The sequence below is a fragment of the Mustelus asterias genome, unplaced genomic scaffold, assembly GCF_964213995.1.
Source record: "Mustelus asterias unplaced genomic scaffold, sMusAst1.hap1.1 HAP1_SCAFFOLD_1572, whole genome shotgun sequence".
NCBI classification, from domain to species: Eukaryota; Metazoa; Chordata; class Chondrichthyes; order Carcharhiniformes; family Triakidae; genus Mustelus; species Mustelus asterias.
In genome coordinates this window covers 1-26,070 of record NW_027591517.1, presented here as the reverse complement: position 1 = coordinate 26,070, position 26,070 = coordinate 1, and the positions used below count along the sequence as shown (strand labels likewise).

Sequence of the window (26,070 nt, the reverse complement as noted above, 5' to 3'; positions counted from 1 at the left end):
GCCAAAGAGCCGAGAGCAGCAAGAGAATCCCTGGGAGGACCAGAGAGAAACTGGGAGGACCGAGAACTGGAGGGGGAGGGGGAGGGGGTGATGTGGGGCTGGATGAGGGGGTGATGTGGGGCTGGATGAGGGGGTGGGTGAGGGGGTGATGAGGGGGTGGGTGAGGGGGTGATGAGGGGGTGGGTGAGGGGGTGATGAGGGGGTGGGTGAGGGGGTGATGAAGGGTTGGGTGAGGGGGTGATGAGGGGGTGGGTGAAGGGGTTGGGGTTGGGTGAGGGGGTGGGTGAAGGGGTTGGGGTTGGGTGAGGGGGTGGGTGAAGGGGTTGGGGTTGGGTGAGGGGGTGGGTGAAGGGGTTGGGTGAAGGGGTTGGGTGAGGGGGTGGGTGAAGGGGTTGGGGTTGGGTGAGGGGGTGGGTGAAGGGGTTGGGTGAAGGGTTGGGTGAGGGGGTGATGAAGGGTTGGGTGAGGGGGTGATGAAGGGTTGGGTGAGGGGGTGATGAAGGGTTGGGTGAGTGAGGGGGTGATGAGTGGGTGGGTGAAGGGTGGGTGAGGGGGTGGTGAGGGGGTGATGAAGGGTTGGGTGAGCGGGTGGGTGAGGGGGTGGGTGATGAGGGGGTGGGTGAGGGGGTTGGTGAGGGGGTGATGAAGGGTTGGGTGAGGGGGTGGGTGAGGGGGTGATGAGGGGGTGGGTGATGAGGGTAATGAGATGTTGCAGAATATCTGGAGGCTGATCAACACCTTCGTGAGAGCAGATTCCCGGTTTTCAGAACAATCTGTGAGCTCCGTGAGTAACACAGTAATTGTGACAGCAAACCCCGAGTTTGAAATAAACTTCTTTAATTTGTTCATCAGTTAAATTCAACTCAATGATTGAAGCTGATTGGCAATGCGACAGAATCAGACAGAATATCCCAACATCACTCACATCCTAACAGTTACACCGCAGATCAGTAATTAATGAGTTAATAACATCCTCCCAGACCCTGGGAATGGGCAGCAGAAGTCAACCAGTCAATGATGCAGCAGTTAGAACGTGAGCAGGAGTTCCAGTGCAGGGAGGGATTGTATATCCCAAATCACTGCCTGTTCACAGAGCAGGAGTCTGACACAGCAAGCGTCCTCCGTGTGAAATCAGAATGGATTCAGAACTCTGGCTATCAAAGTGTCGGTGAGTGTGAACTCTGGGCTATCAGAGTGTCGGTGAGTGTGAACTCTGGGCTATCAGAGTGTCGGTGAGTGTGAACTCTGGGCTATCAGAGTGTCGGTGAGTGTGAATGGGCTCCTGTGTGCAGCCAATCTCACTGCATGTTGCAGACTGGCTAGCAGCAGAGGGAATGTCTACTGTCCAATTCCCATTGACATCTTTGGTATAGAGTGAGGCTGTAAGCAGTTTAACCTCGCTGGGTGCCGGATGTGGCTGCACCTTGCTCTAAACCTCACTCTGCCTCCTTCCCGTGACCAGTGTCTCCACTCCACACCTTCAGCTTGCTTCTCTTTCACAAGCAATCCACCGGGAGGTGAGAAATTGGATACTGAATGGACTGGGAGCTGGGGAAATGAGAGGAGCAGAGTGGGAATGGGTGATAGGCTCAAGGAGTGGGCCTGAGGTAACGAGAATGGAAATATCAGCAATTGGAGACACAGAAACTCCAGCTCAGAGCATAGCTGGAGCTGTTCCTGAATCATCAGCAGCGATTGTGATTGTAAATGTAACTGTGCAGAGCCAGTGGGTCAGTAATAACGATTAGTGTTCGAATTGATAAAACGGGGCAATCAATCAGCATACAAACAGTAATGTAACCTTGTCCAGTTAATATATGACCTGGATACTGGGAAAGATTTAACTGCTCTCTCACAGGTGTGTGTAGGAACATGGATATCAGAGAAAAGACAGACTCTCAGCTTAATGTCTCATCTGAAAGGTGGCCCCTCTGACAGTGCGGCACTCCCTCAGTACTGACCCTCTGACAGTGCGGCACTCCCTCAGTACTGACCCTCTGACAGTGCGGCACTCCCTCAGTACTGACCCTCTGACAGTGCAGTACTGACCCTCTGACAGTGCAGCACTGCCTCAGTACTGACCCTCTGACAGTGCGGCACTCCCTCAGTCCTGACCCTCTGACAGTGCAGCACTCCCTCAGTCCTGACCCTCTGACAGTGCAGCACTCCCTCAGCACTGACCCTCTGACAGTGTGGCACTCTCTCACTACTGACCCTCTGACAGTGCAGCACTGCCTCAGTACTGACCCTCTGACAGTGCGGCACTCCCTCAGTACTGACCCTCTGACAGTGCGGCACTCCCTCAGCACTGACCCTCTGACAGTGCAGCACTCCCTCAGTACTGACCCTCTGACAGTGCGGCACTCCTTCAGTACTGACCCTCTGACAGTGCGGCACTCCCTCAGCACTGACCCTCTGACAGTGCGGCACTCCCTCAGTACTGACCCTCTGACAGTGCGGCACTCCCTCAGCACTGACCCTCTGACAGTGCGGCACTCCCTCAATACTGACCCTCTGACAGTGCAGCACTCCCTCAGTACTGACCCTCTGACAGTGCAGCACTGCCTCAGTACTGACCCTCTGACAGTGCGGCACTCCCTCAGTACTGACCCTCTGACAGTGCGGCACTCCCTCAGCACTGACCCTCTGACAGTGCAGCACTCCCTCAGTACTGACCCTCTGACAGTGCGGCACTCCTTCAGTACTGACCCTCTGACAGTGCGGCACTCCCTCAGCACTGACCCTCTGACAGTGCGGCACTCCCTCAGTACTGACCCTCTGACAGTGCGGCACTCCCTCAGCACTGACCCTCTGACAGTGCGGCACTCCCTCAATACTGACCCTCTGACAGTGCAGCACTCCCTCAGTACTGACCCTCTGACAGTGCATATGTGTTCGGACCTGCAGTTTCAGTGTGTGAAGTGTGGACCCAGTGAATGTGGAACTGTGGGCCAACAAAGGATCAACCTGGGGTGTGGGGCTCGTGTCTGGCCCTGGGCAGGGTGGGCTTCTGGTCTGGGCCTCCAGGGTGTGGGCCTCAGTCTGGGCTCTCCCCCTACTGTATCTTATATAGATTGGACATGGTGATGTATGATTCATCGGGAGGGGCAACAGGGCTGCGAGGGAAATTTGAGCCCAGATTGGTGCTTCTGACCCCAGATCTCTCTGTGACCTGAGCGCTCTCTTCCACACAAGGTGCTCCACCATGTGGGATGTCCCCAGTCAGGGGGCCCAGTGAGTTGCAGGGAGTCCCCACACTGCCACGGAGTTGAATGCCTGGGGAGAGGCAGGATGGAGGGCCAGAGGCGCCCTTATACATCCGGGCTCCTCTCTCAGGCTCCACTGCCTTGTTGTCCCTGTTGTGTGGCTCAGGGGTGTGCGATCCGCTCTGTGGGATACTGGTCCTGATGTTTCCTGCTCTCTCCACAGTGGGATTGGCTGATAACAGCAGCTCCCTCTCGATGTTGCTGTTGCCCTCAGCAGCCTCGCAGACTGCGGACAGGTTCCGATGGCACATCTGGGCGCCTTTAATCTGAATCATATCCACTCTGCTCACCATCACATCCAGGAAGGTGTATGGATTAAAACTCACTTCACCCACCTGTAACAGAGCACACAACACTCAGCGCTGTGACACTGGCGCAGGACGCAGCGCTGTGACACTGGCGCAGGGCGCAGCGCTGTGACACTGGCGGAGGACGCAGCGCTGTGACACTGGCGCAGGGCGCAGCGCTGTGACACTGGCGCAGGGCGCAGCGCTGTGACACTGGCGCAGGACGCAGCGCTGTGACACTGGCGCAGGGCGCAGCGCTGTGACACTGGCGCAGGACGCAGCGCTGTGACACTGGCGCAGGACGCAGCGCTGTGACACTGGCGCAGGACGCAGCGCTGTGACACTGGCGCAGGACGCAGCGCTGTGACACTGGCGCAGGGCGCAGCGCTGTGACACTGGCGCAGGACGCAGCGCTGTGACACTGGCGCAGGACGCAGCGCTGTGACACTGGCGCAGGGCGCAGCGCTGTGACACTGGCGCAGGGCGCAGCGCTGTGACACTGGCGCAGGGCGCAGCGCTGTGACACTGGCGGAGGACGCAGCGCTGTGACACTGGCGGAGGACGCAGCGCTGTGACACTGGCGGAGGACGCAGCGCTGTGACACTGGCGCAGGACGCAGCGCTGTGACACTGGCGCAGGACGCAGCGCTGTGACACTGGCGCAGGGCGCAGCGCTGTGACACTGGCGCAGGGCGCAGCGCTGTGACACTGGCGCAGGGCGCAGCGCTGTGACACTGGCGCAGGGCGCAGCGCTGTGACACTGGCGGAGGACGCAGCGCTGTGACACTGGCGCAGGACGCAGCGCTGTGACACTGGCACAACATTAACTACACTGTCCCCATCAAACACTCCCAGGACAGGTACAGCACGGGGTTAGATACAGAGTAAAGCTCCCTCTACACTGTCCCCATCAAACACTCCCAGGACAGGTACAGCACGGGGTTAGATACAGAGTAAAGCTCCCTCTACACTGTCCCCATCAAACACTCCCAGGACAGGTACAGCACGGGGTTAGATACAGAGTAAAACTCCCTCTACACTGCCCCCGATCAAACACTCCCAGGACTGGTACAACACGGGGTTAGATACAGAGTAAAGCTCCCTCTACACTGTCCCCATCAAACACTCCCAGGACAGGTACAGCACGGGGTTAGATACAGAGTAAAACTCCCTCTACACTGCCCCCGATCAAACACTCCCAGGACTGGTACAACACGGGGTTAGATACAGAGTAAAGCTCCCTCTACACTGTCCCCCATCAAACACCCCCAGGACAGGTACAGCACGGTGTTAGATACAGAGTAAAGCTCCCTCTACACTGTCCCCATCAAACATTCGCAGGACAGGTACAGCACGGGGTTAGATACAGAGTAAAGCTCCCTCTACACTGTCCCCATCAAACACTCCCAGGACAGGTACAGCACGGGGTTAGATACAGAGTAAAGCTCCCTCTACACTGTCCCCATCAAACACTCCCAGGACAGGTACAGCACGGGGTTAGATACAGAGTAAAGCTCCCTCTACACTGTCCCCATCAAACACTCCCAGGACAGGTACAGCACGGGGTTAGATACAGAGTAAAACTCCCTCTACACTGCCCCCGATCAAACACTCCCAGGACTGGTACAACACGGGGTTAGATACAGAGTAAAGCTCCCTCTACACTGTCCCCATCAAACACTCCCAGGACAGGTACAGCACGGGGTTAGATACAGAGTAAAACTCCCTCTACACTGCCCCCGATCAAACACTCCCAGGACTGGTACAACACGGGGTTAGATACAGAGTAAAGCTCCCTCTACACTGTCCCCCATCAAACACCCCCAGGACAGGTACAGCACGGTGTTAGATACAGAGTAAAGCTCCCTCTACACTGTCCCCATCAAACATTCGCAGGACAGGTACAGCACGGGGTTAGATACAGAGTAAAGCTCCCTCTACACTGTCCCCATCAAACACTCCCAGGACAGGTACAGCACGGGGTTAGATACAGAGTAAAGCTCCCTCTACACTGTCCCCATCAAACACTCCCAGGACAGGTACAGCACGGGGTTCGATACAGAGTAAAGCTCCCTCTACACTGTCCCCATCAAACACTCCCAGGACAGGTACAGCACGGGGTTAGATACAGAGTAAAGCTCCCTCTACACTGTCCCCATCAAACACTCCCAGGACAGGTACAGCACGGGGTTAGATACAGAGTAAAGCTCCCTCTACACTGTCCCCATCAAACACTCCCAGGACAGGTACAGCACAGGGTTAGATACAGAGTAAAGCTCCCTCTGCACTATCCCCCCATCAAACACTCCCAGGACAGGTACAGCACGGGGTTAGATACAGAGTAAAGCTCCCTCTACACTGTCCCCATCAAACACTCCTAGGACAGGTACAGCACGGGGTTAGATACAAAGTAAAGCTCCCTCTACACTGTCCCCATCAAACACTCGCAGGACAGGTACAGCACGGGGTTAGATACAGAGTAAAGCTCCCTCTACACTGTCCCCATCAAACACTCCCAGGACAGGTACAGCACGGGGTTAGATACAGAGTAAAGCTCCCGCTACACTGTCCCCCATCAAACACTCCCACCTTGTGTGCTGAGCCTTACCTTGCCGTGTTTCATGTAGATACGTTCCAGGGCACATTTAGGATTTGGGACTTTAGGCCAAATGTGAGGTTTGATCCTGTCAAGGAAAGAAATGAGTCAGTTTCTTGTTTGCTGTGAGAGAGTGGCTCAGTATCTGAGCAGGAAGCTCACATTCCCTGTCTCCCACACACTCCCTCTTCATGGGATAGGTGGCTGTTGGCATCGTGCTGCCCTGTGATTGGCTGATGTCCACATCATTGGCTGATGTAGCAGTCTAATGAAGCGAGATGTGGGTTTGTGATTGCTCGCGTGTCGGGTAGAGGAGGTGTCATGGAATAGTTCCATAGAATGGTTCCAGCACTGAAGGAGGCCATTCTGCTCATCATATCCATGACGGCTCTTTGAAGGATCATTCAGGGATTACCCATTCCTGATCCTAACCACTCGCTGTGTGAATCTGTCTCCACCACACTCTCAGACAGTACATTCCAGATCCTAACCACTCGCTGTGTGAATCTGTCTCCACCACACTCTCAGATAGTGCATTCCTGATCCTAACCACTCGCTGTGTGAATCTGTCTCCACCACACTCTCAGACAGTGCGTTCCAGATCCTAACCACTCGCTGTGTGAATCTGTCTCCACCACACTCTCAGACAGTGCATTCCAGATCCTAACCACTCGCTGTGTGAATCTGTCTCCACCACACTCTCAGACAGTGCATTCCAGATCCTAACCACTCGCTGTGTGGGAATGTTTCTCCTCGCGTCTCCATTGCTTCTTTCCAATCCCCTTTATTCACTCTCCTCTGGCTCTCCATTCTCCCCCAATGGGAACAGTTTGTCCCTGTTGACTCTGTCCAGACCCACATGATTTTGAACACCTGGATCAAATAGAGTCCTCGAGGTTTACAGCATGGAAACAGGCTCCCTAAACCCATGCCCTCTAGTTTTAGACTCCCCTACCTTTGGGAAAAGATATTGACTATCTACCTTGTCTCTGCCCCTCATTATTTTATAGACCTCCATAAGGTCACCCCTCAGCCTCCTACGCTCCAGAGAAAAAAGTCCCAGTCGATCCAGCCTCTCCTGATAACTCAAACCATCAAGCCCCAGTAGCATCCTCGTAAATCTTTTCTGCACTCTTTCTAGTTTAATAATATCCTTTCTATAATAGGGTGACCAGAACTGTACACAGTATTCCAAGTCTGGCCTTACCAATGTCTTGTACAACTTCAACAAGACATTCCAACTCCCAAATATTTGTTCAACCTTCCATTCACCAAGAAAACAGTCCCAACCTCTCCAATCTGTCTTCATATCTGGAGTTTCTCACCCCGGCACCTTTCTTGTAAACCTCTTCTGAACTCTCTCCTGCCTCCACATCCTTTCTATCGAGTGGCGCCCAGAACTGTACACAACATTCCAGCTGAGGTCCAACTCGTACCTCACACAAGTTCATCATAAACTCTTTATTCTTGGAATCTATGTCCTTGTTAATAAACCTCAGGATACAATATGCCTTATTAACACTCTGTCCACCTGTCCTGCTACCTTTGATGTCTTATGCACAGACACACCCAGGTCTTTCTGCTCCTGCACCTCCTTTACAGATGTACCCTTTATTTTATGTTGTCTCTCCATGTTCTTCCTACCAAAGCGCATCACCTCACACTTCTCCACATTGAACTTCATCTGCCACCTCTCTGCCCACTCCACCAACTTGTCTATGTCCTTTTGAAGTTCTATACTGTCCTCTTCACAGTTTACAATAATTCCAAGTTTTGTATGATTCGTAAGTTTTCAAACAGTGTCCAGTGCACCCAACTCTAGGTCATTAACATAGATGTGGAACAGCAAGGGTCCCAAGAGTGACTGGTGGAGTGGAAAATGGGGGTGCAGTGGGTGTAGGAAAGGCTGTGATGTACCTTTTGCCACCAAGTTTATTCATTAGTGTCACAAGTCGGCTTACATTAACATTGCAATGAAGTTAGTGAAAATTCCCTAGTCGCCATACTCCAGCACTTGTTCGGGTACACTGAGGGAGAATTTAGCATGGCCAATGTACCTAACCAGCACAAAAGGAGACATGCAAGGATACTGGCAGGGAGAATAAAGGAAAATCCGAAGTTGTTCTTCAAGTATATTAAGGATAACTAGGGAAAGAGTAGGGCTCATTAAGGACCACATTTTGTACATATATCAGGAGCAAGAGGGTAGCCAGGGAAAGAGTTGGCCCACTCAAGGACAATGGAGGGAAGTTTTGCATGGCGCCACAGGAAGTGGGTGAGATCCTTAATGAGTACTTTGCATTGGTATTCACCTAAGAGAGGGGTATGGGGGATATTGAGGTGAGGGAGGAGTGTTTGAATACTCTCGGGCAGGTAAATATAATGAAGGAGGAAGTGTTGGGTGTCTTCAAATGCATTAAGGTGGACAAATCCCCAGCTCGGATGTGTTCTTGGAGCTGGAGGAGGTTACAGGGATAGGGAGGGTTGTTGGAGCTGGAAGAGGCTACAGAGATAGGGAGAGTTCTGGGGCTGGAGGAGGTCATGATGTGGAGATGCCGGCGTTGGACTGGGGTAAACACAGTAAGAAGTCTCACAACACCAGGTTAAAGTCCAACAGGTTTATTTGGTAGCAAAAGCCACGAGCTTTTGGAACAGGCTGTCCCTTCGTCAGGTAGGGTTCATGGTGGGAGATATAGGAAGGATGTCCGAGGTAGGTTCTTTACTCAGAGAGTGGTTGGGGTGTGGAATGGACTGCCTGCAGTGATAGTGGAGTCAGACACTTTAGGAACATTTAAATGGTTATTGGATAGGCACATGGAGCACACCAGGATGATAGGGAGTGGGATAGCTTGATTTTGGTTTCAGATAAAGCACGGCACCACATCGTGGGCCGAAGGGCCTGTTCTATGCTGTACTGTTCTATGTAAGTGGAAGTTCTGTTCACAAACAGGGCATATAAAGACACAAACTCAATTTACAAAATAATGATTGGAATGCGAGTCTTTACAGGTAATCAAGTCATAAAGGTACAGACAATGTGAGTGGAGAGAGCATTAAGCACAGGTTAAAGAGGTGTGTATTGTCTCCAGACAGGACAGTTAGTGAGATTTTGCAAGTCCAGGCAAGTCGTGGGGGTTACAGATAGTGTGACATGAACCCAAGACCTCGGTTGAGGCCGTCCTCATGTGTGCGGAACTTGACTATCAGTTTCTGCTCAGCGACTCTGCGCTGTCGTGTGTCGTGAAGGCCGCCTTGGAGAACGCTTACCCGAAGATCAGAGGCCGAATGCCCGTGACCGCTGAAGTGTTCCCCAACAGGAAGAGAACACTTTTGCCTGGTGATTGTCGAGCGGTGTTCATTCATCCGTTGTCGTAGCGTCTGCATGGTCTCCCCAATGTACCATGCCTCGGGACATCCTTTCCTGCAGCGTTTCAGGTGGACAACGTTGGCCGAGTTGCAAGAGTATGTACCGTGTACCTGGTGGATGGTGTTCTCATGTGTGATGATGGCATCCGTGTCAATGATCCGGCACGTCCTGCAGAGGTTGCTGTGGCAGGGTTGTGTGGTGTCATGGTCACTGTTCTCCTGAAGGCTGGGTAGTTTGCTGCGGACAATGGTCTGTTTGAGGTTGTGCGGTTGTTTGAAGGCCAGAAGTGGGGGTGTGGGGATGGCCTTGGCGAGATATTCGTCTTCATCAATGACATGTTGAAGGCTCCGGAGAAGATGTTGTAGCTTCTCCGCGCCGGGGAAGTACTGGACGACGAAGGGTACTCTATCCACCGTGTCCCGTGTTTGTCTTCTGAGGAGGTCGGTGCGGTTTTTCGCTGTGGCGCGTCGGAACTGTCGACCGATGAGACGAGCGCCATATCCTGTTCTTATGAGGGCATCTTTCAGCATCTGGAGGTGTCTGTTGCGATCCTCCTCATCCGAGCAGATCCTGTGTATTCGGAGGGCTTGTCCGTAGGGGATGGCTCCTTTAACGTGTTTAGGGTGGAAGCTGGAGAAGTGGAGCATCGTGAGTTTATCCGTGGGCTTGCGGTACAGTGAAGTGCTGAGATGACCATCCTTAATGGAGATGTGTGTGTCCAAGAATGCAACCGATTCCGGAGAGTAGTCCATGGTGAGTCTGATGGCGGGATGGAACTTGTTGATGTCATCATATAGTTGTTTCAGTGATTGTTCACCATGAGTCCAAAGGAAGAAAATGTCATCGATGTATCTAGTGTATAGCATCGGTTGAAGATCCTGTGCAGTGAAGAAGTCTTGTTCGAACCTGTGCATGAAGATGTTGGCATATTGAGGTGCGAATTTGGTACCCATGGCTGTTCCGTGTGTCTGGATGAAGAACTGGTTGTTGAAGGTGAAGACATTGTGGTCCAGGATGAAGCGGATGAGTTATAAAATTGCATCCGGAAACTGGCAGCTGTCGGCGTTGAGTACTGAGGCAGTTGCAGCAATGCCATCGTCGTGCGGGATGCTGGTGTAGAGTGCCGAGACATCCATTGTGACAAGGAGTGCTCCTGGTTCAACTGCTCCATGTGTGTTGAGTTTCTGTAGGAAGTCCGTAGTGTCGCGACAAAAGCTGGGGGTTCTTTGTGCAATGGGTTTCAGGATGCCCTCGACATAGCTGGAGAGGTTCTCGCACAGGGTTCCATTGCCTGAAACGATGGGACGGCCGGGTGTGTTTGCCTTGTGTATCTTCGGGAGGCAGTAGAGATCTCCAACGCGGGGAGTATGTGGGATGAGAGGACAGAGGGTGCTCTGAAGGTCCGGATCAAAGGTCTTGATCAGAGTGTTGAGTTGACAGGTGTGTTCTTTGGTCGGATCTGCGGGTAACTGTCTGTAGTGTTCCCTTTTGTTCATTTGTTGGTACACTTCTTTGCAGTAATCCGTTCTGTTCAGTATGACGATGGCCCCTCCTTTGTCTGCTGGTTTGATGACAATGTTGCGGTTGGTCTTGAGAGCGCGGATGGTGTTGCGTTGTGCTTGGGTGATGTTCGGGGCTGTCTTGCAAGTGCGGCTGATGAATCTGGTGTTGACGCACCTCCTGACAGCTTGGGCATACATGTCAAGTCGAGGGCAGCGGCCTTCCGGAGGAGTCCAATTCGACTCTTTCCTCTTCGGTTGCACTGTGGATCTCTCTGTTGGCTGTTCCGGTTCATTGGCTGTCTCATTGTGTTCGCTGTTGGCCTCTTGGGGTTTGTGGAAGAACTCCCGCAGCCTCATTCGCCTGATGAATTCCTCTGTGTCTGCTGCGAGACTGATGGGGTCTATTTTGGTGGTGGGGCAGAAATTGAGCCTTCGGCTGAGAACTTCGATTTCATCTGGTTGAAGTGTGTAGTCCGACAAGTTGACAATGGACTTCCCTGCAGTGGTACTGTTTTCTACTGTGATACCGGGGGAGGCTTGGTTGCTGCTGGTGGTGATGCCAAGTTTCTCAAGTTTCCTGTTCTTGGTGTGCATGTAGATGGCGTAGTTCCGTTGTCTCGTCTGCTTGGCAGAGTTTCGCAGCTGGTCTGCGTCCTGAGCGCAAGTTGAGAATATGGACTCTGTCTTGGTTTCCAGGCTGCGGCGTTTGCTGTAGAGTTGGTGTATGAGGTGGTTGAGGAGTGCGAGAGAGGTGCAACGGCAAAGTCTCTCAGCATAGCCTGTGTTGTAGGTTGACCTGAGTGGGTTTGTGATCTGTAGGCCTTTCGGTATCTTGTCTGCTTTCTTGCATCTTTGTAGAAACTTGATGTCGATATGCGCGATCTTCTTGGAGATCCTCTCCACTTGGAGCCGGCAGTTAGCAGTGTCGATGGTAGTCATGATGTGGAGAAGCCAGCGAACAACCAGTTCTTCATCCAAACACACGGAACAGCCATGGGGACCAAATTCGCACCTCAATATGCCAACATCTTCATGCACAGGTTCGAACAAGACCTTCACCGCACAGGATCTTCAACCGATGCTATACACTAGATACATCGATGACATTTTCTTCCTTTGGACTCATGGTGAACAATCACTGAAACAACTATATGATGACATCAACAAGTTCCATCCCACCATCAGACTCACCATGGACTACTTTCCGGAATCGGTTGCATTCTTGGACACATGCATCTCCATTAAGGACGGTCACCTCAGCACTTCACTGTACCACAAGCCCACGGATAACCTCACGATGCTCCACTTCTCCAGCTTCCACCCTAAACACGTTAAAGAAGCCATCCCCTACGGACAAGCCCTCCGTATACACAGGATCTGCTCGGATGAGGAGGATCGCAACAGACACCTCCAGACACTGAAAGATGCCCTCATAAGAACAGGATATGGCGCTCAACTCATCGATCGACAGTTCCGACGCGCCACAGCGAAAAACCGCACCGACCTCCTCAGAAGACAAACACGGGACACGGTGGACAGAGTACCCTTTGTCGTCCAGTACTTCCCCGGAGCGGAGAAGCTACGACATCTTCTCCGGAGCCTTCAAAATGTCATTGATGAAGATGAACATCTCGCTAAGGCCATCCCCACACCCCCACTTCTTGCCTTCAAACAACCGCACAACCTCAAACAGACCATTGTCCACAGCAAACTACCCAGCCTTCAGGAGAACAGTGACCACGACACCACACAACCCTGCCACAGCAACCTCTGCAGCACGTGCCGGATCATCGACACGGATGCCATCATCTCACGTGAGAATACCATCCACCAGGTACACGGTACATACTCTTGCAACTCGGCCAACGTTGTCTACCTGATACGCTGCAGGAAAGGATGTCCCGAGGCATGGTACATTGGGGAGACCATGCAGACACTACGACAACAGATGAATGAACACCGCTCGACAATCACCAGGCAAGAGTGTTCTCTTCCTGTTGGAGAACACTTCAGCAGTCACGGGCATTCAGCCTCTGATCTTCGGGTAAGTGTTCTCCAAGGCAGCCTTCACGACACACGACAGCGCAGAGTCGCTGAGCAGAGACTGATAGTCAAGTTCCGCATACATGAGGATGGCCCCAACCAGGATCTTGGGTTCATGTCACACTATCTGTAACCCCCACGACTTGCCTGGATTTGCAAAATCTCACTAACTGTCCTGTCTGGAGACAATACACATCTCTTTAACCTGTGCTTAACGCTCTCTCCACTCACATTGTCTGTACCTTTAAGACTTGATTACCTGTAAAGACTCGCATTCCAACCATTATTTTGTAAATTGAGTTTGTGTTTTTATATGCCCTGTTTGTGAACAGAACTCCCGCTCACCTGATGAAGGAGCAGCAAGCGCTCCGAAAGCTAGTGGCTTTTGCTACCAAATACACCTGTTGGACTTTAACCTGGTGTTGTGATACTTCTTGCTGGAGGAGGTTACAGAGATAGGGAGGGCGTGTTGGGGCTGGAGGAGGTTTCAGAGATAGGGAAAGTTGTAGGGGCTGGAGAAGGTTACAGAGATAGGGAAGGTTGTAGGAGTTGGAGGAGGTAACAGAAATAGGGAGTGGTGTAGGGGCTGGAGGAGGTAACAGAGATAGGGAGGGGTGTGGGTTGGAGATGAAGAAACAACTTTGTTTCCACAGATGATGTCACTGAAAGTGTATTTTTATAAGAAAACCATGTCGGTGGCACAGTGGTTAGCACTGCTGCCTCACAGTTCCAGGGACCCGGGTTCGATGCCCGGCTTGGGTCACTGTCTGTGTGGAGTCTGCACGTTCTCCCCGTGTCTGCGTGGGTTTCCTCCGGGTGCTCCGCTTTCCTCCCACAGTCCGTGCTGGTTAGGTAGATTGGCCACGCTCAATTCTCACTCAGTGTACCCGAACAGGCGCCAGAGTGCGGCGACTAGGGGATTTTCACAGTAACTTCATTGCAGTTTTAATGTAAGCCTGTTTGTGAATAATAAATAAACTTTAAAAGCTGATTTGAACTGGATTATTTGGAAGTTGCTGGATTGGATTTTCACAGAGTTCAGCTGAGGACATGGATGATGCTTTCAGCAACGACGGATTCGAGTAAAACACGACAAACTGGAGCCAGCCGCAGACGGGCAGGATGTAGGATTGGGAAAGGGATAGGTATTCCCATCTCTCTGGTCCCAACTTTACCAGAATCCTGGAAAACTGTGATGGAATAACTGATTCAATCCTGGGGGCAGCAAGATAATTAACTTGATTCACACTGGTGGAATTTACCAGAACAATACCAACGAACAAATTGACAACAGAGGGAGGGTGTACATGGGGGTGTGGGAGGGGAAATGGGGGGAGAGTCAGTGATAGGGGAGAGTGTACATGGGGTGTGGGAGGGGGAATGGGGGGGAGAGTCAGTGATAGGGGAGAGTGTACATGGGGTGTGGGAGGGGGAATGGGGGGGGGAGAGTCAGTGATAGGGGAGAGGGTACATGGGGGTGTCGGAGGGGGAATGGGGGGGAGAGTCAGTGATAGGGGAGAGGGTACATGGGGGTGTGGGAGGGGGAATGGGGGGAGAGTCAGTGATAGGGGGGAGTGTACATGGGCTGTGGGAGGGGGAATGGGGGGAGAGTCAGTGATAGGGGAGAGTGTGCATGGGGTGTGGGAGGGGGAATGGGGGGGGAGAGTCAGTGATAGGGGAGAGTGTACATGGGGATGTGGGAGGGGGAATGGGGGGGAGAGTCAGTGATAGGGGAGAGTGTACATGGGCTGTGGGAGGGGGAATGGGGGGGGAGTCAGTGATAGGGGGGAGGGTACATCGGGGGTGTGGGAGGGGGAATGGGGGGGAGAGTCAGTGATAGGGGGAGAGTGTACATGGGGTGTGGGAGGGGGAATGGGGGGGGAGAGTCAGTGATAGGGGGAGAGTGTACATGGGGATGTGGGAGGGGGAATGGGGGGGGAGAGTCAGTGATAGGGGAGAGTGTACATGGGGATGTGGGAGGGGGAATGGGGGGGGAGAGTCAGTGATAGGGGAGAGTGTCCATGGGGATGTGGGAGGGGGAATGGGGGGAGAGAGTCAGTGATGGGGGAGAGTCAGTGATGGGGGGGAGTGTACATGGGGATGTGGGAGGGGGAATGGGGGGGAGAGTCAGTGATGGGGGAGGGTCAGTGATGGGGGGGAGTGTACATGGGGGTGTGGGTGGGGGAATTATGACACATTATAATTGGTGGTGGTAAATGTTGTTAACAGGGACTGACCTGTTCTCCCACAGTAGTGCACTCAGGCCAAAAAGAAAGAAGAAAAGTAGGATCAGCAAGGAGATTGTTACCTTCACACCTGTAAAAAAAAGCCAGAAAATCAACATGTATCAGATTTGTGAGATCACAGTGTCCTTGTCTCATTTAAAACACATTCATACAGTAAACACTACATGTTTTAATGTTCTATACTATGCCTTTTTATGGGTTCGTATGTTCGTACTGACTACAGTGTCATAGCAGCATGCCACAGGAAGCATTGAGGTTGTGAGAATCAAAAACCTTTTCACCCAGAGGGTGGTGAGGGTCTGGAATGTGCTGCCTGGGAGGGTGGTGGAGGCGGGATACTTCACATCCTTTAAAAAGTATCTGGGTGAGTACTTGGCACATCATAACATTCAGGGCGATGGCCAAGTGCTGGCAAGTGGGATTAGTTGGGAGTTCAGATGTTTCTAATGTGTCGGTGCAGAATTGATGGGCCAAAAGGCCTCTTCTGCGCTGTGTGATTCTGTGACACTAACCATTGCTGTGGATAACAATCTAGATATTTGAGTCCCCAAAGTTTGTTCACCATCTACAAGACACAAATCAAGAGTGTGCTGCAATACTCTCATAGAAACATAGTAAATAGGTGCAGGAGGAGGCCATTCGGCCCTTCGAACCTGCCCCACCATTCAATATGATCATGGCTGATCATGCACTTTCAGTATCTCACTCCCACGTTCTCTCCATACCCCTTGATCCCTTTAGCCACAAGGGCCACGTCCAGTTCCCCCTTGAACATAAGGAACTTAAGAGGGAAATTAAATTTGCAGGGGGATGGGAACCAGAGTGCCAGAGCAGATAGTGGAACAGGGGTAAAAAGACAGGTTAGTTCAAGCAAAATCACAAATGGAAGGGTAGAGTGTGGTGGAAATAACCTTTTGAGGTGTGTCTATTTCAATGCCAGGAGTATTGTGGGGAAGGCAGATGAGCTGAAGGCGTGGATTGACACATGGAAATATGACATTATAGCCATGAGTGAAACTTGGCTACAGGAGGGGCAGGACTGGCAGCTCAATGTTCCAGGGTTCCAATGTTCCAGGCGGGATAGAGGCAGAGGGATAAAAGGTGGGGGGGGTGGCATTGTTGGTCAGGGAAAATGTTACAGCGGTACTCAGGCAGGATAGATTAGGGAGCTTGTCTACAGAGGCCCTATGGGTGGAGCTGAGAAACAGGAAAGGTATGACCACATTAATGGGGTTGTATTATAGACCTTTGTGATCATAATGCCATTAGTTTCAACCTGATCATGGATAAGGATAGATCTGGTCCTCGGGTTGAAGTTCTGAACTGGAAAAAGGCCAAATTTGATGAAATGAGAAGGGATCTGGGAAGTGTGGATTGGCACAGGCTGTTCTCTGGTAAGGATGTAAATGGAAAGTGGGAGGCCTTCAAAGGAGAAATTTTGAGAGTGCAGAGTTTGTATGTTCCTGTCAGGATTAAAGGCAAAGTAAATAGGAATAAGGAACCTTGGTTCTGGAGGGAGATTGTAACACTGATTAAGAGGAAGAGAGAGTTGTATGAAATGTACAGGCAGCAAGGAACACATCAGATGCTCGAGGAGTATAAAAAGTGCAAGAAGCTACTTAAGAGGGAAATCAGGAGGGCTAAAAGAAGACATGAGGTTGCTTTGGCAGACAGAGTGAAGGAAAATCCAAAGAGCTTCTATAGGTATGTTAGGAGCAAAAGGATAGTGAGGGATAAAATTGGTCCTCTTGAAGACCAGAGTGGTAGACTGTGTATGGAACCAAAAGAAATGGGGGAGATACTAAATGGTTTTTTTGCATCCGTATTTACTGAGGAAACGGGCATGGAGTCTACGGAAATAGGGCAAACAGGTAGGGAGGTCATGGAACCTTTACAGATTAAAGGGGAGGAGGTGCTTACTGTCTTGAGGCAAATCAGAGTGGATAAATCCCCAGGACCGGACAGGGTTTTCCCACGGACCTTGAGGGAAGCTAGTGTTGAACTTGCAGGGGCCCTGGCAGACATATTTAAAATGTCAGTATTCACGGGGGAGGTGCCGGATGATTGAAGGGTGGCTCATGTTGTTCCGTTGTTTAAAAAAGGTTCCAAAAGAAATCTGGGAAATTATAGGCCAGTAAGTTTGACGTCGGTGGTGGGCAAGTTATTGGAAGGTGTGATAAGGGATAGGATCTACAAATATTTGGATAGACAGGGACTTATTAGCGAGAGTCAACATGGCTTTGTGCGTGGTAGGTCATGTTTGACCAATCTATTAGAGTTTTTCGAGGAGGTTACCAGGAAAGTGGATGAAGGGAAGGCGGTGGATGTTGTCTACCTGGATTTCAGCAAGGCCTTTGAAAAGGTCCCTCATGGGAGGTTAGTTAGGAAGGTTCAGTCGCTAGGTATACATGGGGAGGTAGTAAATTGGATAAGACACTGGCTCAATGGAAGAAGCCAGAGAGTGGTTGTGGAGGATTGCTTCTCTGAGTGGAGGCCTGTGACTAGTGGTGTGCCGCAGGGATCGGTGTTGGGTCCATTGTTGTTTGTCATCTATATCAATGATCTGGATGATAATGTGGTCAATTGGATCAGCAAGTTTGCTGATGATACAAAGATTGGAGGTGTAGTGGACAGTGAGGAAGGTTTTCAAAGCTTGCAGAGGGATTTGGACCAACTAGAAAAATGGGCTGAAAAATGGCAAATGGAATTTAACGCAGACAAGTGTGAGATATTGCACATTGGAAGGACAAACCAAAGTAGAACGTACAGGGTAAATGGTAGGACTCTGAAGAGTGCAGTTGAACAGAGGGATCTGGGAATACAGGTACAGAATTCCCTCAAAGTGACGTCACAGGTGGATAGGGTCGTAAAGAGTGCCTTTGGTACATTGGCCTTTATAAATCGGAGTATCGAGTATAAAAGTTGGAGTGTTATGGTAAGGTTATATAAGGCATTGGTGAGGCCAAATTTGGAGTATTGTGTACAGTTTTGGTCACCTAGTTACAGGAAGGATGTAAATAAGGTTGAAAGAGTGCAGAGAAGGTTCACAAGGATGTTGCCGGGACTTGAGAAGCTGAGTTACAGAGAGAGATTGAATAGGTTGGGACTTTATTCCCTGGAGCGTAGAAGATTGAGGGGAGATTTGATAGAGGTGTATAAGATTTTGATGGGTATAGATAGAGTGAATGCAAGCAGGCTTTTTCCGCTGAGGCGAGGGGAGAAAAAAACCAGAGGGCATGGGTTAAGGGTGAAAGGAGAAAAGTTTAAAGGGAATATTAGGGGGGGCTTCTTCACGCAGAGAATGGTGGGAGTGTGGAATGAGCTGCCGGATAAAGTGGTAAATTACTTTTAACCCACTTTTAACATTTAAGAAAAACTTGGACGGGTTCATGGATGAGAGGGGTGTGGAGGGATATGGTCCAAGTGCAGGTCAGTGGGACTAGGCAAAAAATGGTTTGGCACAGACAAGAAGGGCCAAAAGGCCTGTTTCTGAGCTGTAATTTTCTATGGTTCTCTGGTTCTAGAAGAGCAAGAAGGGGTCATGAGAAGGCCTTGGCAGACAGGATACAGGAAAACCCCAAGGCATTCTACAAGTATGTGAAGAGCAAGAGGATAAGATGTGAAGGAGTAGGACCTATCAAATGTGACGGTGGGAAAGTCTGTATAGAACCGGTTGAAATAGCAGAGGTACTCAATGAATACTTTGCTTCAGTATTCACAGTGGAAAAGGATCTTGGTAGTTGCAGTGCAGACTTGCAGTGGACTGAGAAGTTTGAGCATATGGACATTAGGAAAGAGGATGTGTTGGAGCTTTTGAAAAGCATCAAGTTAGATAAATCACTGGGAGCGGATGGGATGTACCCCAGGTTACTGTGGGAGGCGAGGGAAGAGATTGCTGAGCCTCTGGCGATGATCCTTGCGTCATCAATGGAGACGGGAGAGGTTCTGGAGGATTGGAGGATTGCGGATGTGGTTCCGTTATTCAAGAAAGGGAGAAGAGATAGCCCAGGAAATTATAGACCGGTGAGTCTAACCTCAGTGGTAGGTAAATTGATGGAGAAGATCCTGAGAGGCAGGATTTATGAACATCTGGAGAGGAATAGTATGATCAGAAATAGCCAGCACAGCTTTGTCCAAGGCAGATCATGCCTTACGAGCCTAATTGAATTTTTTGAAGATGTAACTGGACACAGAGACGAGGGAAGAGCGTTAGATGTAGTTTATATGGATTTCAGCAAGGCGTTTGATAAGGTGCCCCATGCAAGGCTCATTGAGAAAGTGAAGGGGCATGGGATACAAGGGGACATTGCCTTGTGGATTCAGAACTGGCTTGCCCACAGAAGGCAAAGAGTGGTTGTAGATGGGTCTTTTTCAGCATGGAGGTCGGTCACCAGTGGAGTGCCCCAGGGATCTGTTCCAGGACCCTTGCTCTTTGTGATTTTTATAAATGACCTGGATGAGGAAGTGGAAGGATGGGTTGGCAAGTTTGCTGATGACACAAAGGTTGGTGGGGTTGTGGATAGTGTGGAGGGATGTCAACTGTTGCAACGAGACATAGATAAGATGCAAGACTGGGCGGAGAAGTGGCAGATGGAGTTCAACCCAGATAAGTGTGTGGTGGTTCATTTTGGCAGGTCGAATAGGATGAAAGAATATAATATTAAGGGTAAGACGCTTGGTAATGTGGAAGACCAGAAGGATCTTGGGGTCCGGGTTCATAGGACGCTCAAAGCAGCGTCGCAGGTAGAGGCTGTGGTTAAGAAGGCGTATGGAATACTGGCCTTCATCAATAGAGGAATTGAGTTTAGAAATCGGGAGATAATGCTGCAGCTGTATAGGACCCTGGTCAGACCCCACCTGGAGTACTGTGCCCAGTTCTGGTCGCCTCATTACAGAAAGGATGTGGAAGCCATAGAAAGGGTGCAGAGGAGATTTACAAGGATGTTGCCTGGATTAGGTGGCATGCCTTATGAGGATAGGTTGAGAGAGCTAGGTCTTTTCTCCTTGGAGAGGCGAAGGATGAGGGGTGACCTGATAGAGGTGTATAAGATGTTGAGAGGTATTAATCGAGTGGACAGTCAGAGGCTTTTTCCTAGGGCTGAAATGGTTGCCACAAGAGGTCACAGGTTTAGGGTGCTGGGGAGTAGGTGTAGAGGAGATGTTAGGGGTAAGTTTTTCACTCAGAGGGTGGTGGGTGCGTGGAATCGGCTGCCGGTCATGGTGGTGGAGGCGGATTTGATAGGGTCTTTTAAGAGACTTTTGGATAATTACATGGAACTTAGTAAGATAGAGGGTTATAGGTAAGCCTAGTAGGTAGGGACATGTTCGGCGTAACTTGTGGGCTGAAGGGCCTGTTTGTGCTGTAGCTTTTCTATGTTCTATGTTCTATATCTAACAAACTGGTCCCAACAGCTTTCTGTGGTAGAGAATTCCACAGGTTCACAACTCTCTGAGTGAAGAAGTTCTTCCTTATCTCAGTCCTGAATGACTTAACCCTTATTCTTAGACTGTGACCCCTAGTTCTGCACTTCCCCAACATCAGGAACATTCTTCCCCCATCTAGCCTGTCCATTCCCAGCAGGAGTTTAAATGTTTCTCTGAGGCCCCTCTCACACTTGCTTAGATGGCTGTCGCTCCTGCAAAAACTCAAGAAGCTGAACACCAGCCATGACAAAGCAGCTCACTGAGTTGGCACCCCATCTACCATCTTAAACTGTCCACCTCTCTCCACTGCTGATGCACATTGGAAACTGAAGTTGCACTATAGCAACTCACCAAGGCTTTGTCAACAATACCCTCTGAACTCGCGACCTGTACCTAGAAGGACAAGGATATCTGATGCACGGAAACCATCCTGACTTGGAAATATATCGCGGTCCCTTCCCTGTCATCCTGGAACTCCCTCCCTCAGCACTGTGGGTGTACCAGAACACATGGGTTCCAGCAGTTCAAAAAGGCCACCACTTTCTCAAGGACAATTAGGGATGGGGAATAAATGCTGGCATGTGACACCAACATCCTGTGAACAAATCAAAAGAGACTTTGGACTCTAAGAGCTCATGCAAGCTGAGCTTCAATCCTCTCACATGCAGTTGGTTGTTACAGGTTCAGCATCACGTTGTTGCCAAGACAGAATCCGATTAAGCAGGATCATATTGAATGGCGGAACGCGAGCAGTGGACCCGAGTGACCTACTCCTCCTCATTCTTATTTACATCAAAACATAGAAAAACTACAGCACAATACAGGCCCTTCAGCCCAAAAAGTTGTGCCGAACATGTCCCTACCTTAGCGATTACTAGGCTTACCTATAACCCTCTATCTTACTAAGTTCCATGTAATTATCTCAAAGTCTCTTAAAAGACCCTATCAAATCCGCCTCCACCACTGCTGCTGGCAGCCCATTCCACGTGCCCACCACCCTCTGAGTGAAAAACTCACCCCTGACATCTCCTCTGTACCTACTCCCCAGCATCTTAAGCCTGTGTCCTCTTGTGGCAACCATTTCAGCCCTAGGAAAAAGCCTCTGACTGTCCACTCGATTAATACCTCTCAACATCTTATACACCTCTATCAGGTCACCCCTCATCCTTCGTCTCTCCAAGGAGAAAAGGCCGAGCTCACTCAACCTATCCTCATAAGGCATGCCCCCCAACCCAGGCAACATCCTTGTAAATCTCCTCTGCACCCTTTCTATGGCTTCCACATCCTTCCTGTAATGAGGCGACCAGAACTGAGCACAGTACTCCAGGTGGGGTCTGACCAGGGTCCTATATAGCTGCAACATTATCTCACGACTCCTAAACTCAATTCCTCTATTGATGAAGGCCAGTATTCCATACGCCTTAACCACAGCCTCAACCTGCACAGCTGCTTTGAGCGTCCTATGAACTCGGACCCCAAGATCCTTCCGATCTTCCACTCTGCCAAGAGTCCTACCATTAATGCTATATTCCGCCATCCTATTTGACCTGCCAAAATGAACCACCAAAATGAACTACATTACGTTGTGTCCATGTTCACTTGATGTGTTCAATCTCCAAAAAATATACACAACACACACAGGCCATTCAGCCCCACCAGTCTGTGCTAGTGTTTACCCTCCACGCCAAATCATTCCAGTCACATTCACCCACCCTCTACCCAAACCCTCATCATCATTTCCTCCAATCACCTCTCCAATTCAATCCTGAATATCATAGAATCATAGAAACCCTACAGTGCAGAAGGAGGCCATTCGGCCCATCGAGTCTGCACCGACCACAATCCCACCCAGGCCCTACCCCCACATATTTACCCGCTAATCCCTCTAACCTACACCTCCCAGGACTCTAAGGGGCAATTTTGTTTTTTAAAAACCTGGCCAATCAACCTAACCCGCACATCTTTGGACTGTGAGAGGAAACCGGAGCACCCGGAGGAAACCCACGCAGACACGAGGAGAATGTGCAAACTCCACACATTCAGTGACCCGAGCCGGGAATCGAACCCAGGACCCTGGAGCTGTGAAGCAGCAGTGCTAACCAGTGTGCTACCGTGCCGCCCTTTCTGTCTAAATCGCACTTTCACAATTCTCTGAAGATGTTTCTCATGCTTGCTGTTCCAAATCCCTGCTATTTAAGCTTCTATCTGTGCGGCTCTTGTTCCAGAGCCTTTACTCACTGCAGACACTCCGGCCAGAATTTAACCGGCACGCCCGCCCCAATTCCGGGGGTGGATGAGGCTCGGAAAACAGCATTCTCCGTTGGCCTCGGACAGACGTGCCGGTAAAATTCCGCCCTCTGTGTCGATGTAGCCTGTCCCATCCTTTCATCATTTTAAACATTGTTGAATTTCTTACAGTCCGTGTGTGGGTAATTCCCACACACACATTGTGTGAGCCTATTAATGTACGTGAGCAACTTCTATCCAGATTGACTCATGGTGCTTGCTGAGTGGTTGTACCTGTACTCAATGTGGAGGCGCTTGATGGGGTTTTGAAATTCACAGTTTGACTCCAATCACTCCATATTCCTCTGAAATAGTTATGACCAGGGATCGAGCGTATCCGAACCATGTACTTGGAGTTTGGAATCAAGTGCTTCATCAGTAGTCTGACTGAGCAGACAGTTACATTCAGGAGCTGATGGGACAGAGGAAGGGAAATGAACAGAGCGTGAGTTGTCTGTATTACTCTACGACAGAGACAGTTGCTCGATCATCTCCTTAACTGGACCTGACTGAAGGGAGAAGACCCCATCCCACTCACCGTGGAGTCTCCGTACCCGCCTCCACCATGGAGAATGTCACAGTGGGTGGTGGGACATCCTGATCTCCCCCCGCTCCCTCTTTCTCTTCGAATCTCTCTGCTTGTCCACCCCATCACCTCCTCCCTCTGTCTTTTGACAGTTTTATCTGGATATCGTCCCCCTTTTCCTTCTTCTTCTCCACCCTAACCTCAAACTACAAACAGCAGGAGCTCCTGAACTCCTTTGTCATTCAGATCAAGAGCACCCAATCAGTTGCCTTTGCTACTGTTGCTCTAAGCTTTGGGCCTCACCCAGCCCTGGCCCTTTCTCCAGTTTCTCTCCCTCTCTCTGTCATGCCGCCTCTGAGCTGTGACCGACCTCCTGCTCCTTCGGCCCTATTCTCATTAACCACCACACCTCTGTCCTTGCCCCATGTTAGCTGATATTCTCTTCAGCTGTTGCCCCTCTCTGATGTAAATCCGCACCCCCCCCCCCCACCCCCCGATGAACAACCCTGTTTCACACCATGTTTTACAAGCTACTGCTCCGTCTCCATCCTCCCTCTCCTCTGGAAAGACCGGGACAAGGTTGTCACCTCCCAAATCCATGCCCATCTTCCCTGGAATTCCATATTTGAATCCTCCAATCAGGTTTCTGTCACAGCACGGTGCTGCAATGGCTCTTATCAAATTCACATCACTTCCCCAAATCTCCCCTCCATGTCCTCCTCGAGCTGTCTGCAGCCTTTCAAACAGTGACCACCCCATCCTCCTCCAGCCCCCTCCCCACTCTCGCCCAGCTGGCTGGGACAGCTCCTCCCCCCCCCCCCCCCCCCGCCCCCCCCAGGCTCCATTCTGACCTCTCCAATCACAGCCAGAGAGTCAGTGGCAATGGATTCTCTTGCTCCTCACACTCCGTTCCCTCCGGTGTCCCCGAGGCTCTATGCTGGGCCCCGCTGTTCCTCATCTCCACACTGCCCCTCGCTGACATCATCTCAAAACACAGCGTTAGGTTTCCCCCGGACACTGACCACCCCCACCCCATCCTCACCTCTACCCCACCCCTCCTCACCCCACCTCCACACCCTCCCACTCCCCTTTACCCCCACATCCACACCCTCCCACTCCCCTCTACTCCCACCCCCACCCCCTCCCATTCCCACCTCACCCCCCTCCCCTACCCCCAGCCCCACCCCCATCCTCACCCCTCCCAGTCCCACCTCACCCCCTGCCCCTCCCCCACCCTCACCTCCACCTCAGCCCCACCCCTAGTCCAGGCTCCACCCCAGCCCCCCCAGTCCCACCCCAGCTCTCTCCACTCTCCCACTGTGGCTAAATTCTCCAACTGTTTATCCAATATCCAGGGCTGGGTGAACATGACAATGGGATCGTTGGCAGATCTTCTATCTCACCCCATTCCCCCGCACTGCCACACGTGCCTTGTTATGTTTGCTCGCTAGAAGTCTCTGCATTTCTGTCTTAAACATTAAAACATACTCAGTGAATAAGTCTGTCCCTCTCTCTATCTGACTTTCACCTTCAAGACTTAAATCAACCCCTTTGACCAGGTTTCTGACTATCTGATTGCCATTCCCCTCTGTCTCATATCGTTTCATAATCACTGCACCTTGGGAAGTTTTATCAGGGAAAAGATTCTATATAAATGGAAGTAGTAGTTGTACCGATCACAGTTCCACAGTAAGTGTCGCCTGGAATGATTGCCCCCCATCGCTAAGCTGTGGTAAATATTGCACAGCTGCTTTGCCTCCTTACCTGCCACTCGGACTCTGGGCTCCGATAGGATATCTGGTGAAGGAGGTTCTTGGTTAGCTCCTGGAACCGGACACTGGGAATGGCCCAGAGCAGCTCAATTTCCTCAGCATCCATCAGCACTGTGACATTCACTCTGAAAGGGGGTCCCGGCTTCACTACAGAGAAATCACACACTCACATCACTTCACCATGGTGTACCTCGCACTCACACACAGCCCAGGGCACATGGACACCTCACTGCCGAGTGGAACTCAGCTGCACTCTCAAGGGGGAAGAGGGCCCGAGGTGGCTAAGGAAGGGGGACAGAGGCAAGTGGCAAAGCCAGAGGGTCAAGAGATGGCCGACTGGAAGGAGAGGTCAGGGGCAGTGATTGGGGGGGGGGGGCGGGGGGGGGCGGATTAAGGGGATGGAGTTGCTCAAGTGTCGAGAAGGGGCAATGGGCATGGAGTGGGCAGAGGAGGCGACAGCAGGTGAGGGAGGAGGGATTGAGGATAGTGATGGAGAGCAGTGAGGAGTAGGGAGTAGTGAGGGTGGAAGTAGAGGGTGAGGATTCAGGTAAAGGGGAAAGGAGCAGAGGGCAAGTTGAGTATGGGAGATGGAGTGTGGGCAAGTGAGGCAATGGGGGTGCAGAGGGCAAGACAGGATAGGCTAAAGGAGTGAATTTGCCCAGAGTTTGTCCCTCAGTGTGTCTGTGCGCGTCCATGCGTCTGTCCCTCAGAGTGTGGGTATCCATCTCTGTGTGTGTGTCCAGTGTGTTTATCTCT

The 26,070-nt window shown here is 51.1% G+C and overlaps 1 protein-coding gene across 1 annotated transcript; it reads right to left on the bottom strand.

Annotated features, from left to right (window-relative positions):
• Positions 1 to 2,029: 2,029 nt before the first annotated feature.
• Positions 2,030 to 25,456, bottom strand: il7r (interleukin 7 receptor). The gene is made up of 5 exons (XM_078206516.1): positions 25,307 to 25,456; positions 23,251 to 23,428; positions 15,298 to 15,376; positions 6,161 to 6,236; positions 2,030 to 3,601 (listed from the first exon to the last, which is right to left on the bottom strand). Exons 1-5 carry the CDS (start codon positions 25,418 to 25,420, stop codon positions 3,056 to 3,058), a joined length of 993 nt encoding a protein of 330 aa, XP_078062642.1. The 5' UTR covers positions 25,421 to 25,456; the 3' UTR covers positions 2,030 to 3,055.
• Between the last annotated feature and the right edge of the window lie 614 nt (positions 25,457 to 26,070).

Excerpts from the sequence above, each read along its gene's own strand:
- il7r (XM_078206516.1), bottom strand. The coding sequence starts at position 25,420 with ATGGATGCTGAGGAAATTGAGCTGCTCTGGGCCATTCCCAGTGTCCGG. Across the intron at positions 15,377-23,250 it reads CGCCTCCACATTGAGTACAG|GTGTGAAGGTAACAATCTCC; the intron begins GTACAACCACTC and ends TTTTTTTTACAG. Across the intron at positions 3,602-6,160 it reads TCTACATGAAACACGGCAAG|GTGGGTGAAGTGAGTTTTAA; the intron begins GTAAGGCTCAGC and ends GCTCTGTTACAG.